This window comes from Carassius carassius, chromosome 3, assembly GCF_963082965.1.
Source record: "Carassius carassius chromosome 3, fCarCar2.1, whole genome shotgun sequence".
NCBI lineage: Eukaryota > Metazoa > Chordata > Actinopteri > Cypriniformes > Cyprinidae > Carassius > Carassius carassius.
In genome coordinates this window covers 15454603-15471116 of record NC_081757.1, presented here as the reverse complement: position 1 = coordinate 15471116, position 16514 = coordinate 15454603, and the positions used below count along the sequence as shown (strand labels likewise).

The following is a 16514-nucleotide window of genomic DNA, read 5'->3' as shown; positions in this document are numbered from 1 at the left end:
TATTTTAAATTTGAATTTAAATATTTATACAGTCTTAAGCTGCTGGGGTATATTTATAGCAATATCCAAAAATACATTTTATAGGTAAAAAATGTTGATTTTTCTTTTATGCTGACCCCTTTTTTTGCACCCTCAGATTTCAGATATTCAAATATTTGTATCTTGGCCAAATATTACCCTATCCTAACAACAGACAGAACATTTATTCAGCTTTCATATTGTGTATAAATCTCAATTTTGGAAAATTGACACAGACTATACAACAAAATATATATAATTTATTAAAACATGCTAACATAAAATAGCCTAATAGGCTTTTCTGTTGATCAGGAACAATAGATAGAAATATGATAGATGTACAAGTGCAATAAAAATACATTGAAATGTCTAAAAAAATAAAGCAATAAGATAATCAGCAGAATACACTGACTGAATACTGTGACTGTCAGATCAGCAGTAGCAGAATTATTTCATTGTGTCTCAGACAGCAGTGATAAAGGAGCAGTCAGTAACTTCAAATGGACATTAAAAGACTTGTTTAATTTACTTTATATCTTCATTTACAAGTGAAAATGTCACAATTCCAGCCTTTCTGAGCAAAGCATCAACCCTTTGCGCCACCTAGTGGTGATTTTGCGAATAAGTCTCACATCTATATCATAACATTTACATTTATCTGACGCTTTTATCCAAAGCGACTTACAATTGCTACTTATGTCAGAGGTCGCACGCCTCTGGAGCAACTAGGGGTTAAGTGTCTTGCTCAGGGACACATTGGTGTCTCACAGTGGATTCGAACCCAGGTCTCTCACACCAAAGACGTCTTATCTTATCCACTGCGCCAACTCCACCCATAAACGACTGTTTTGATTTATTTTTGATTTTCTTTCACAAAATAATTAGTTTGGATGGCATGAGTTAATTTTGATGACTTTGCAATAATTAATAAAGTATTTAAAATAGTAACAATGAAAACGAGTGTTTCCAATTTATGTAAAGTCTTTACATAGTTCACGACTGTCAGTTCCACTGACTCTGTGCCCCTGGTTCAGTGTATATAGATGAATGCATCCTGAGAGAAGTTAGCAGCTTGTTATTTGTCTTCTGTCTTTTTGAAGGAAGAAGACACATTTTGTCGGTTTCATTATTTATGCAGAATACATTATTGCCCGAGCCCTTTTATGCAACTAGATATGATCATTATGTGAACATCGAGTTAATATTTCGGAAATAATCGAGGAATGTGCTGCTCTGTCGAGGTGCTCGCGAATCAGAACCTCAGATTGCGCTTTGGAAATTCAAGTTACATTTCGCAATACACATTACAAACCAATACACACAGATTTTTTTTTTTATATATATAAAACCTCTTTAAAAAGTTCAGATGTATTTTCTATATGCGGTCCTTGATTAAGACTGAAATTAGATTCAACAAAAATGCCTCCAAAGAAGAACGAGGAGATCGAAGAGATAAAGAAAACGCTTGATTTTCTGTCTGAGGAGATCTCGACTGTCTCTAAGCAGCAGAAATTACTCATTGATTTGATGAGCGAAATTAAAGAACTGAAAAAACAAAATGAGGAGAAGGACAAGCGGATCGCTAGTCTGGAGTGCCGCGTGGCTGACATGGAACAGCATTCCCGCATGAACGATATTGTTGTCAGCGGATTGGAGACCAGGCCGCGTTCTTACGCCAGGGCGGTGACAACGACAGGAAATGGGGAGCTCATCGATCCAGACATGGACTCCGTGGAGCAACAGGTGATTGCTTTTTTTCACAGCAAAGGCTTATCAATTTCACAAACTGATATTGAGGCTTGTCATCCCTTACCCCGGAAAAACAAGAATGACAAACCTGCAATAATAATTCGCTTTACGAACAGAAAAAACAAAAATGCTTTGCTTAGGCAAGGTAATAAACTTAGAGGGACTGATGTTTATGTGAACGAGCACCTGACGAAAAAAAATGCAGACATAGCTAGAAGGGCACGCTTCCTAAGGAAGCAGAGGAAAATCCAGTCAACCTGGACAACTAACTGCAAGGTGTTCATTAAACTTAACGGGTCACCTGAAGAAGCAAGAGTACTGACTGTGAGATTCATTGAGGAGCTGGACAAGTACCAATGAATCATGATCATGTAACTTAGTAAGGGGTTCAATATGTATCAATATGTGTGACTTATTTGAATTATAATGGCTATGGACTCTTTTGAAGAGCTTGACTGTTTAAACTTAACAACAGGTGAAAATGAGAGTGACAATGATGACAATGAAGGTTGGAACTTAAAAACTTTCAAATTCACTGATCATAATCTACATAGTTTTGAACAAGATCTTGACCCAGAAAACAATTTTCTTAACAACATAAACAACAACTGTTGTTATTACTCTGATGATCAATTCAACAAGATTATAAAATCTGATTATGGATTGTCATTTGTTCATTTTAATAGCAGAAGCTTATATGGAAATTTTCTTTACATCAAAGAATACTTAAGTCATTTAAAAAACCCATTCCAGGTGATAGCCATATCTGAGACCTGGCTTAATTCTGAGAAGGGTGTTGATCATGAGTTGGATGGATATGATTTGAATTATGTTAATAGAGAGAATAAAAAAGGAGGTGGAGTAGCATTATATGTAGATAGAAGATTAAAATATAAAATTGTGAAAAATATGTCAACTAACATTGATGATGTGATGGAGATAATAACGGTCGAAATTAATTTGGAAAAAAAGAAAAATGTAATTGTAAGCTGTGTATACAGAGCCCCTGGTTCAAATATCGAAATGTTCATGAACAGTATGTAAAGTGTATTTACTAAGAATGAGCAAAAAACGGTGTTCGTTTGTGGGGATTTTAATATAGATCTTTTAAATCCCAGTAAGCATAAACTGACAGATGAATTTATCGATTTAATGTTTAGCATGAGTCTTTTCCCACTTATAACAAAACCAAGCAGAATATCATCACACTGTGCAACTCTAATAGATAATATATTCACAAACCGAATGGACAATAGTCTAATGAGTGGGTTGTTACTAAATGACATAAGTGATCATTTGCCAGTTTTTGTGATGTGTGTTTGTGATCATGTGAAGTATAAGGAAGTTAAGGTGATTAGTTGCAGGAGAATCAGAACTGTTGAATCAATAAATACACTCAGAAGAGAATTACTTGCATATAATTGGAAAAAATTGTATGATGAGACTGATACCAATAATGCATACGCAACATTTCTGTCTACTTTTAAATCATTATATGATGAACACTGTCCGATAAATCAATTTACTATAAAGCACAAATTTAAAGAGAGACCATGGATGACAAAGGGATTAAAAAATGCTTGCAAAAAAAAGAACACCTTGTACAAAGAATTTATAAAACACAGAACCAAAGAAGCTGAGTATAAATACAAAAGATATAAAAATAAATTGACCAGTATCATGAGGATAAGTAAGAAAGATTATTATAATAAAATATTAAATGATAATAAAAATGATATCAAGGGTATATGGAAAGTGCTAAATAATATCATAAGGAATGGACCAAAGAATAATAAATACCCTCTGTATTTTATAGATAATGAGAGGACTTTAAACAATATGAAAGATGCGGCCAATGGGTTTAACAATTTCTTTGTAAGTGTGGGAGCAAAACTGGCTGATGTAATAAAAAATCCACTGACTGAAGGTGAGGTGAAGGCAGTGGATTATTTAGACAGTAACCCTTACTCTATGTTTTTGAAACCAGCTGAGGAAATTGAGATTATTGATATTGTAAATAATTGTAAGAATAAAAAGTCAACAGACGTGAACGATATTGATATGGTTTTAATTAAGGAAATCATTGGTGCAATTGTTAAACCGTTAACTCATATTTATAATTTGTCTTTCAAAACAGGTGTATTCCCAAGCAAAATGAAAATTGCTAAAATCATTCCACTATATAAATCTGGATTGAAAAATAAATTCACAAAATTATAGGCCATTGTCTTTACTCTCTCAGTTCTCCAAAATATTAGAAAAATTGTATGTAATCAGATTGGATAATTTTATTGAGAAGCATGAATTATTGGTTGATAGTCAATATGGATTCAGGTCAAACAGATCTACATCAATGGCAATTATGGAGTTAATTGAAGACATTACCAGTGCTATAGATAACAAACAATATGCAGTGGGAGTATTTATTGATTTAAAAAAAGCTTTCGATACAATTGATCATAGTTTGTTAATCAATAAACTGGAAAAGTATGGTATCAGAGGAATTGCATTAGATTGGATGAAAAGTTACATAAGTAACAGACTACAATTTGTTCAAATGGGGGAGTTCAGATCAGATTGTTTGGGTATCACCTGTGGAGTACCACAGGGGTCAATATTGGGTCCAAAATTATTTATAATGTACATAAATGACATATGTAGTGTGACTAACCGTCTAAAATTTGTGATTTTTGCTGATGATACTAATATTTTCTGTTCAGGGGAAAATCTGAAGCAGCTGTTGGAAGGGGTCACATCAGAAATTAATAAATTAAAAATATGGTTTGACTTAAATAAATTATCGTTAAATCTAGATAAAACCAAATTTATGCTTTTTGGTAATCGTAAAACTGACACACAAGTAAAAGTTATGATTAATAATGTTAAAATAGAAAGAGTCTATGAAAACAAATTTTTGGGTGTGATTCTTGATCATAAAATTTGTTTGAAACCACACATCAAATACGTTAGAACAAAAGTAGCGCAGAGTATTGGAGTAATGGGGAAAGCAAGGCATGTATTGAGTAAAAAAGCACTTTTTATTTTGTATTGTTCACTTGTGTTGCCTTATTTAAATTATTGTGTTGAAGTATGGGGTAACACCTACAAAACCACCTTACAAACATTAAGTACATTACAAAAAAGAGCTATTAGAATAGTAAACAAGGTAGGTTATCTTGAGCATACTAATTTACTATATTTAAAATTGCACACTTTGAAGTTTAAAGATCTCGTTAAACTTAAGACTGCTCAATTAATCTATAAAGCAATAAATAAACAGTTGCCTAAAAACATACAACAGTTATTTACAGATAGGGTTGGGGGTTATAACTTGAGAGGGGATTTAAATTTGAGTCAACATAGGACTCGGACAAAACTCAAAAGTATGTGTGTTTCGATTTGTGGGGTGCTTTTGTGGAATGGTCTGAGCAGTTCAATCAAACAAAGTGTTAATATGTTGCAATTTAGAAAAAGGTAAAAAAGTTTTATGCTTGATAAGTATAGAAATGGAGAGGGTGAATGATAATTCATTATGGTGGGAAAGAATGCTTGATAATGGTTTTTGTATATGCTTTTTTCTTCATCTTAATATTAAGATAACGCTTTATTTAATTTAGTATTTTTTTTTGTTGTTGTATTATTTAAAATGTTATGTTAATTTTTCTTGTTAGATTGTGAATTGGTTTGGGTAGTTACTGGGGGTAGTTTTTGATAAGCCTAGGGCTTCTAACTATCCCTTTTCGAACAGGTTGATTATTATATTATTATGTTATACATGTTTGTTTATTTATATGGATATTTCTTATGAATTGCTGTCATTTTTATTTTTTATTTTTTTATGAATTGTTCGAAATAAAGATTAATTCAATTAAAAAAAAGAAAAAAAGAAAGAAAAAAAAAACACGCCCCTGCATGGAGTGGATAAATATAGTAGAAAGACAGGGAGAAAGAAAATTAGCCATCAGTGTCAGCAACCCAAGAAGATTTCTCTTCCTGACACAGATTAAAGGTTTATTCCCTTCATTTTAATGTTAACTGCACCAAACAAATGATATCAGGCACACAACACAGACACAGATGCAGGCTTCCGCAGGAGACCTGATTATTTAAACAGACTTTAGTCACAGAAGTTATTGTAATAATTGACAATGTATAATTTGTTTCAATAGGTGCCAATCCACTTAATTTATTAAAATGTTATATATTTGCTTCCACTTTTGGACAGTTATAAAAAAAACGTATACGTATCCAGTACTGGATAAGGAGCAGAAAATAGCAGAAGCTGTTTATTAAATGGCTAACCTGTGTATTAATTTTCAGCAGTTAAAAACATTGGAGCATGCTTATCTGAAATCCCCCCCCCCCCCCCAAAAAAATGCACTTATTATAGCCTTTATAAATAATTTATGTTGTAAATAAATTCCTCATTGTATTTATAATGTTCAGGTATAATGTTCATTAATAAATGCGGTATATCTCTTTAGAATGATCAGAGTGTCAGCGATAAAAGAGAAGTACAGCTGCTTCAGTTATCTCTTCAGCACTCCATCCTGTATTAGTACCATATCCATTCCAGTCGAAGCTCGTAAAGTCCCCAAACTGTCTAGGGACGCCCTCAGGAAAGTGTCCACCTCCACTAGTGATGTGTCGTTCGTAAAAACGAATCGTTCTTTTTGAACGAATCGTTCTTTTTGAACGAATCTTTTAGGTGAACGAATCGTTCTCGTTCACGTAATCCACTGACTCATATTTCTCGTTCACTGCAGTTCCTCCCTCCACAACAGCTCTGAACCGGGTAGCTCTGTGAACTGTTTCATCCATAGACAGTAAGGTTTCATCCAGGCGGCAAGGAAGTCGACCGGAAGTTGAAGTCGGCCGCGAGCTGCCATCTTGTAGCAGAACTTCACTTGCGTTATCATCCCATTGACTTTGCATTCATTTTGGCGTCACTTTGACAGCGAATAACTTTACATCTGAGGCGTTTAAAGACTCCATTTGTCCATTATTTATTTCTAAAGATACACGACAATGTATAAAGTGCTCCATTACCTTCTATGTTACATTATGGCCCCGTAGAAATAGTTTTTGTAAAAAAAGGCTAACGATTGCGTCATAACCACTCGACTCTGTCGCACAGTAGAGAAATTACAGACAGGAGGAGAAGCTCACAGGAAATTAACTTATTATGGCGTACTGGCATTACACTTTAAAATACTATACAAAATAATTAATCAGAATACTTACTCCTGCTCACTCACGCCAAAGAACTCCCCGCTCAAGCTTGCCGTCTCTGCAAGATTAACGATGGCAGTTTGCACGCACAGCCACTTAGAAGATTTACATCTGTCAGACAGGTTGCTGACGTCATCAAGCTTAGTTTGAGTCTGCGCGTCAGAAACAGAAGTGCTAAAAATCGCTAAAAATGGGCTTCACTTGTCTCAATTGAGTTCCAATGGGGTCGCTGTGTCCATTTCTTTTACTGTCTATGGTTTCATCCTGTCAAAAATGTAGCAAAATTCAATGTGCACATTGAAAATGCATTCCGAGCCGATCACGTCTCGCCCCCTCGCGCCATGTCAATCAGTGCGTGAACAAGGCGGGGCTTGCAGAAGGTCAAGAGACTCGAGACTCAAGAAGAGGATTAAAGTGAGAGAACATGGAGAAGACAGTTGGTCCGTGTACGTTTTGATCACTTCGGTTTATGGCTTCAATATTTCATTCACACTTGTGAGCGGAGCTGAAACGCTGCTTTCATCTGATTGGTTGAATTGCTCCACCTTCAGCACAGTCTTTTCATTCTTTCAGACAGAATAAGAGTCAGTGCGAGTGCGGCACTGTAATGTCTGAAACCACCGCTCACTGTTAATTAGCATAATATTTGAATCAGATGTAGCTGGGCACATAATTCGTTCTGCATAAGCATAAGCTAAATCTGTGGCAATGTATTCAGAATCCACGATTAGCGAAAACGAATCTTTGAAAAACATTAAAAAAGAATGAAGCATATTTGAAGAGCCTGTTAAATTTGTACGACTGAGGTAATTTTTTTCATTTTCATTGTGTTTTTCTTTGTGTTTTTCTTCTTTTGTAATGGCATAGTTTTATAAAGTTTAGTTCATTATTATTGAACCAAATGTAATTCCATAGAACCCTGGCACGTTTTTATTATGTTAAAATAGCTACGTATTGCTGTGTTTTTATTATGTTGCTTCTGGTATATATTGCGGCAGTACATAATTCAAATATCCGGGGACTTAAGTAAAAGTTGCTCTATAGTGTTGAAAATATGCCACCCTACCAACCCCAAACCTACCCGATAGTGTTAACAAATGCAAAACTGATATAAAAACGGATTTGCTGATGCAACCATGCCATTTTAACTTACTTTTATGCACATTTGAACTATTTTATCGTTACACAGGATTTGAACCGGAGCTCTTCGCCTCTCATCAAGAACGTCTCTATAGGTCAGGGTATATTCTGGCAAACCGTTTACCAATCACGTTTCTCAATCGGCAAAGCAATCTGTGGTACATGGTACACGTGTTTTCTCAGCACTATATCATAGAAAATACGAGGTTTGAGAAGTAGAAGGCGGGGCAACATTTAAAATATTTCAAAGTTAAAGTTCAAGCAAACAGATTTTAATGTACAAGTTTCAGTCAAATATTTATGGTTTATGCTTATAACAAAACCCAGTGTTAAAGCAGAGCGCAAACAATTATATCTGGAACATTATATACTGTAGACTTTCCAATATGCGTCACTTCCGCGTATTCATCACGGGGATAATGAAGATAAGTAGATCATTAATTATTAAATACTATACATACATATATATATATATATATATATATATATATATATATATATATATATACATATATCATGTCATATATCATGAAAAGGTTCTCTAAACGAGCTATTACCTAATCATCGGAATCAACTAATTAACTCTAAACACCTGCAAAAGATTCCTGAGGCTTTTAAAAACTCCCAGCCTGGTTGATTACTCAAAACCGCAATCATGGGTAAGACTGCTGACCAGAAGGCCATCATTGACACCCTCAAGCAAGAGGGTAAGACACAGAAATTTCTGAACGAAGAGGCTGTTCCCAGAGTGCTGTATCAAGGCACCTCAGTGGGTGCATTCCCCAGGTCAAGCCACTTTTGAACCAGAAACAGTGGCAGAAGCGCCTGACCTGGGCTACAGAGAAGCAGCACTGGACTTTTGGACAAATTTTGCATGTCATTCGGAAATCAAGGTGCCAGAGTCTGGAGGAAGACTGGGGAAAAGGAAATGCCAAAATACCTGAAGTCCAGTGTCAAGTACCCACAGTCAGTGATGGTCTGGGGTGCCATGTCAGCTGCTGGTGTTGGTCCATTGTGTTTTATCAAGGGCAGGGTCAATGCAGCTAGCTATCAGGAGATTTTGGAGCACTTCATGCTTCCATCTGCTGAAAAGCTTTATGGAGATGAAGATTTAATTTTTTAGCACGACCTGGCACCTGCTCACAGTGCCAAAACCACTGGTAAATGGTTTACTGACCATGGTATTACTGTGCTCAGTTGGCCTGCCAACTCTCCTGACCTGAACCCCATAGAGAATCTGTGGGATATTGTGAAGAGAAAGTTGAGAGACGCAAGACCCAACACTCTGGATGAGCTTAAGGCCGCTATCTAAGCATCCTGGGCCTCCATAACACCTCAGCAGTGCCCCAGGCTGATTGCCTCCATGCCACGCCGCATTGAAGCAGTCATTTCTGCAAAAGGATTCCCGACCAAGTATTGAGTGCATAACTGAACATAATTATTTGAAGGTTGACTTTTTTTGTATTAAAAACACTTTTCTTTTATTGGTCGGATGAAATATGCTAATTTTTTGAGACAGGCATTTTGGGTTTTCATGAGCTGTATGCCAAAATCATCAGTATTAAAACAATAAAAGACCTGAAATATTTCAGTTGGTGTGCAATGAATCTAAAATAATAATCTATAATTTTTATCATTACATTATGGAAAATAATGAACTTTATCACAATATGCAATTCCTAATAATGTACATATTTTTTTTTAGGTATTTTAATAAGATAGATACCTAAAATACGTTGCGCATACAGCTCAACTAACGCGATCGTTATAAAGGTGTTTGAACAACAAAACACATCCACACCATCGGAATATCAGATATATCCTGCTATAGCTAACAAATTAGTGAAATTTTGAATAAAAAAGGAAATAAAAGCAGATCATCAGTCATTCAGCGCTATTGTGGCTGTGGTGTGACAAGCAATGAATGACGCGTCTCCATGGGAACCATAAAACGATACTACGATCAATAACGGTCGCCTTGAAAAACTTTTAAACTTACGTGTGAAAAGGTTAAGTAAGGCTTACATTTAACTGTGTCTTTGTTTTGAGTGTATGGTCAATAAATAAAGGAATTTAAAAAATGGGCACAAAACCTGTTTGTCATGTCTCTATTCCCCACACTTTGAGAAACGCTGAGCTAACTTAACAGCTAACTTAGCAATAGGGGTAACAACGTTACCTCCGTTTGGTCAGGATTTTTTTTTTTTTTTTTTTTTTTTTGGCTGTTGTCGACCAACAATGAAAAATCATTGTCTGGCTGCGTTTCAGTGTCCTTTTCATCTTTCCGTCAGCTTTCTCCAACCATTCGTCCCAGCGACTGCGCAAAATAGTGATCAAACCTGGTACAGAAAGCGGGTTGGGTAATACCAAGTAGTCGGTGCGGGGGGCGGGGGGTACATTACAGATTATTTAAAATATGATACTATCTTTCTTGCTGGCAAATGAAATTAATAAAGAAAACGAACAAAAGTATTCATTCTGAATATTTCACATTTATTTTAATCTGAATGATGTGATGATATTGGAGGGGGTTATATTAGTTGGATCTGATTTTTGTGGGGGTCATGACCCCCGTAACCCCCCTGCAAATTACGCGCATGTTCGCGAGTAACCCATCGTGTGTTGGTAGAGGCGTGTACCACAGATTGCTTTGCCGATTGAGAAACGTGATTGGTAAAGGGTTTGCCATAGTGATGGGAAGTTCGGCTCTTTTCAGAGAGCCGGCTCTTTTGGCTCAGCTCCCAAAGAAGAGCCGGCTCTTTCGACTCCTGAATGGCTCTTAATTTAGGATTTTTTGTAGGCCTTTGTTTTACCATAACTTTGCAAAAACTAATGGTTTGTGTGTTGAAAACCCTTTTATGGGCAGTGTTTTTATGAGAATCCTTATAATTGCCTAATTTTGTGCATTTATTTTGTTAGAAAACCATTATTTTTTTTCATATTTTAATCAAACATTTTATTGCACAAATTAACAACAAAACCGCAAATAAATCTACAGAACTAGAACCAAACTCAAGCAACCAGTATTAATGTCCTCAGTGAAGATTGGCATTCAAAAAAATCAGATGCCTCAGCTTTGATGGACTGATCCTATTTCTTCTTTCTGTGATTATCTGCCCTGTTTTTGAGAAGATTCTCTCTGAAGGAACCGATGTTTCCACAATACAGTCACCCCTCCATTAACGTTGTTACAACTCATTAACTTGCATTGGAGTGCCGCTTCACTTCATCCCCCTCTCTGTTTTACATAATGGTATGATCCCATATACTCACATCTGATTGGCCGCGATGCGATTGCTGACCAATCAAAGCAAAGTTCTGCCTTGAGGTAAGCAGTTAAAGGAAAAAAACTGGCACTCGATGCGAGCCGGCTCTTCTGATTCATTACAAAGCATCGGCTCTCAGAGCCGCATCTTTTGCGCATGACCCCATCAGTTTGCCAGAATATACCCTGACCTCCATCTCCATACCCCGTGAGCTACCGAACGCATATGAAAACCCATAGATATGAAGTAGGATATGTGCAATGATATACCGTTCAAAAGCTTTAATTGCATTTAATAGAGATTCAAGAAAACATTGCAAGGTTTTTTTCTTCTTCTTTTTTCCATTTACACCATTTATGTCTATGATTCTGTCCACCGAGCGTCACTAGAGTTTGGCGTTTAGAGTGCTTCTAAACAGTGACTCATTTTGCGAAGCAATGGTTAATAAATGTAAAGTTTTCACATGCTTCGTTGTTACCATCACTACGTTATATATCAATTTTAGAGAAAATAAATGGGAATGTTTGCTTCCGGAACTTGTTACACTTTACTAGCACTGCAAGAGTTGCGCTGGACAATAATATTCGTCTTTATTACCAGGTGGGAAAGCCCGGCGTTTCTAGGACAACGACTCACAAACAAATGAGTGTGGCTGGCGCGTTTCCCACTTTGTTTAGTTAGAAACAAAACCATTTATATCGCAAAGTCGACGGACCTGATCCACAACCTCCAGTACACCTGAAGAATGGTAAGAATGATACAGATATGAGTAACTTAGTAAACGAACTAGGTAACGTTAATCGTTGCAGATGCTCTGATGCGAGGTTGTGTTGTACTTACGGGAAACCGTCTTTTTGCAGTCTTTCATGAGCCAGCAGCGCAACATCTCTCACAGCCACCATCAGAAGATGCTGTTGGAGCACCGCAAACAGGAGGAAATGCGTGAGAATCAAAGCAAACGCATCGCCAAAGACAAGCAACTGCAAGCCAACATCCAGTGCGAAGACAGAGTCGAGAAAAAGCGCTTCCTGCGCAAAATGCAAGATGAAGAGTATGGCAAACAAATCGAGGAATCACTTTTCAAGGTTGATTTTATTCTGTTCGTTTTACATTATACGTCAGTTGTTCAAAAAGAGATGCCTGGTCTCCTTTTTGTTTATTTGTTAGGATCCCCATTAGCTGTGCCCTACTGTTTATTTTTTTTCTGCCATACAAAAATATGAACATACCTTTAAGAACATCTATGCATTTCAGAACATACAATGAACACAGTCTATTCTAAATCAGAACATATACTGTATATGTAACATTACCATTTTTATTTTAAAATATAAATAAAATTGATGCAAAATGTATGTTTAGGCAGAAGAGGACAGACAGTTCAGAGAGAGGGAGCTTGAACAGGAAGAGAGGATGGCCAAGGAGCTTGCGAGAATTAATAATGAGAAACTCCGAGATGAGAAGATGAGGCAGTACATTAAAGAGAACAGGTAAGAGACTGGAGAGCTTAATTGCACTGTAGCACTGCATAATGTTTTTATAGGGTTTACATTTATTATTATTTATTATTATTATTGTTTTTTATTGGCAGCGTTGAGCTTCGAGAGCTGGAGTTAAAGCTCAAGTCTGCCTACACGAACAGAGAACGGGCAACACAGATGGCAGAAAAGGAAGCCATGCGATATGAGACCATGGTAACAGTGTGATCTGCAAATATGTGTCTGACATTTGGGTCCCTTATTTTGTGGTTTTGCTTATTGTGAATTTACATCTTACCAGCGACAAGAGGCAGCTGTTGCCCGTAAGATGAAGGACGAACATGAGCTTGCAGAGATGGAGAAAGAGAAGCAGGAGCAGAAGAAGTATGAGGACGTAGTGCTGTACCAACAAGAACTTGAGCGGCAGCTTGAGGAGAAGGAGTGCAAGAGACAGGAAGCCTATGAAGAGTTTCTTAAAGAGAAACTCATGGTGGACGAAATAGTGCGGAAGATCTATGAGGAAGACCAGAGGTAAGTGTGTTCTTTGTTTTCACGGTTTCCTGAGTATAATGTTTTCTACTTCATTTTCAGAAATTCTGGAGAAAGCCGACATCATCACCTCTTTTAGATTAGCTGGTAAAATGGTTGTAGGATGGTTTGAAACTGACAAACTTCATTTACAGGGAGCTTCAGTTACGACTTGAGAAAGTGGTGGCCACTCAGAGATACATTGAAGATTTTAAAAAGCAGCAAGCAGAGTGGAGACATTTAGAGCGAGCAAAGGTGGAGGCAGAGAACAGGCGCATCATTGAGTTTGCCCACTACCAGCAGAGGAAGGAGGAGGACAGGATGGCCAAAGTTAGAGAGCGAGAACAGGCCAAAGAAACACTGCGCAAAATGGTACATGACAGCTCACCCTCTGCGCCATTATGTACTCAAGATTAAGGTATTAATGTGTTCTTTCATTCCTTCTTGTTAAGCTCTCTGAGCAGATCGAGATGGAGAAAAGAGAGCGTGAGAAGATGGAGCGCGTCCGTGAGGAACTTCACTTGGAAGAGCAGGCCGAGGCTGCAAGACAACAGGAAATTGTGAGAACTCTCCTACAGTGTCTCTTACTACATCTCACTTTACTGGATACACATTGTGCATTTTTACAAAGAAATCACAGGTTAATCTTATGCAGGTTTGCCAGATCTAAAAAAAAACTAAGAAATTCTATTCCAAAACTGACTCAAAAAAACCCACCCAAAAGTAATGAAAACTAGCGCAGTTTTTTTCCTGTGTCCAGTCACAGTTGACCGATAAAGGGCCTTGAAATAAACATTTATGATTTTATTTATTCTGTTTTTTTTTTTATAATTTTAGCTAGACTAGGTTTTTTGCGGTATGTGCACATTTATTATTTAATCTGTATACCTATACATTCTTTAACTTCCCCAAAAATCTTCTAATCTTAGTCAAGACCAGTGTTTGGAATAACGGCGTTTAAAAGAACGGCGTTAGGTAATGACGTTATTTTTTCAGTAACGGGGTAATCTAACTAATTACTTTTCCCGTCGTTACAACGCCGTTAACTTTACTGAACGTTAAATGCGGTGCGTTACTATGCATTGATTTAATATGCAATCCGAACGCACCCCTGGCTCACACAGCGAGTGAGCAGGTGGGTTAATAACGAGATAAACGATTATGATTGGCTAAGGCAGAGTCATGTGTTTCATGGTAGCCAATCAGAGCCAGTGTTTTTACACACACGCGCCAGCGGCGCCAAACACCCACAGTCACACACACGCAACAGCTACACAGAGATTCGCAGCAGCAGCAGAAATGGCGAGTCAGGAGCAATCCGATGAAAAGTTGGCATTTTCAAGGTGGAGATATAAGCACTACTTCAAATTCATTGTAGTCAAAGGCAAGAACGTGCATGTAATGTGTGACACACGCATCTACAAAGCTAGTGGCTAAAAACACCTTTCTTACAAAGAGTGCAGGATAAAACTCTTGCTGTCTGTTGACGTGCAATAAATCTCGAAAGTTATGTACGAACACCTGTCTGTTCTACTTATTTCAACTGACTTGTGAAAACTGCTAAAAAAACAAATTCTTTGACACATAGCAACTTTTTTTTTTTTTACAGTAATGCAAATAGTTACTTTCCCTGGTAACGAGTTACTTTTATTATAGAGTAATTCAGTTACTAACTCAGTTACTTTTTTGGAACAAGTAGTGAGTAACTATAACTAATTACATTTTTAAAGTAACGTTCCCAACAGTGGTCAAGACTATTATTAATAGTCTACATACTCTTTTTGTTTCACTCCTCTACTCTCCACATTCACTCTTGTTTTGTCTACACACAAGAATAAATGCATTATTAATCTATAATGGCAAACTTAATTTAACTGCTTTCAAATTCCTGATGTGTGTGAAACTTGTGTCTAAATGTAACCTCTAGTAAGCCTTTTGGTGGCTGTGTTACATTATATAAGTGGCCCAAAAACACACAATACAACAATTTTTCTTGTGACATTTTTAAAATAGCCCAATTGTGTGGAAAATCGTGACCCTGGCAACACTAACCTTATGATGCCTATCTAGAAAAATCCCAGTCATATTTCAATTAACCAAGAATATTAAGCATATTTCAGGACCGTGTACATTTACTATTTCTTTACCATCACATCACTCACTCACAGGAAGAGATGGAAAAGAGGATCCGGCAGCGGCTAGAGCTGCAGCAGACGTGTCAGGAGATGATGGCCTTCAAGCAGTTGCGCATACAAGCTGAGAAAGAGGAAGAGAAGACCTTTAGACAGATGATGATGGCCAAGTTTGCAGAGGATGACCGCATTGAGCAGATGAATGCCCAGAAGCGCCGTATGAAACAGTTGGAACACAAACGAGCTGTGGAGAAGCTACTGGAAGAAAGGAGACAGCAGTATCTGGCTGAACAAGTAAGACTCAAAGCCACAAATCAAGCATGAAAATGTGCAGAAATTAGTTCCATTAGTTGCTTCTGATTCAGACTATACCAATAACCACTGATAGTACAGACGAGATGGAATGAATGAATCTAAATATTCAACAGGAGAGGGAGGAAGAGGAGCGAGCTATGGAGAAGGAGCGAGAGGCTCAGCGGCGAAAGATCATTGAAGAGGAGAGACAGAGGCTCCTAAAACAGCATGCAACGAAACTGCTGGGATACCTTCCAAAGGTGAGAACACCACACCATAGTGCACAGACACACACACATTTCTCACGGGATCAGAACCATTACTTAGAGAATGTGTTTTTTTTGTAATGCAACATTTGTATGCTTTCCTATTTTCCTTGTTTTCTAGGGTATTTTCAAAGAAGATGACCTGGAGCACTTTGATGAGGATTTCAGAAACAATTTCAAACAACGACAGGCTGATATTTTCTCTGATGAGGGTTGGGGAGATGATTCGCTGTAGGGTAATTCCTGGCATGACCACCACCATATGGCGCTGTTTTTAAGTCCCGTCTGGTATACTTAACAGTACATTATGAACTGTTAGGTGCATCTGCCTCTTCCACAAACTGTTGAACAAATTTGATACATGACACAAATTTACCTTTATCTTAAATAAATGTATACAGTATATTCAAA

At 37.1% G+C, this 16514-nt stretch overlaps 1 protein-coding gene across 1 annotated transcript; it reads left to right on the top strand.

Moving 5' to 3' along the window:
• The first annotated feature begins 11997 nt into the window (after nt 1–11997).
• LOC132121297 (meiosis-specific nuclear structural protein 1-like) lies at nt 11998–16514 on the top strand. Its single transcript, XM_059530574.1, has 10 exons — nt 11998–12153; nt 12266–12490; nt 12768–12895; nt 12997–13099; nt 13185–13414; nt 13567–13783; nt 13864–13971; nt 15580–15837; nt 15972–16097; nt 16225–16514. Exons 1-10 carry the CDS (start codon nt 12151–12153, stop codon nt 16336–16338), a joined length of 1512 nt encoding a protein of 503 aa, XP_059386557.1. The 5' UTR covers nt 11998–12150; the 3' UTR covers nt 16339–16514.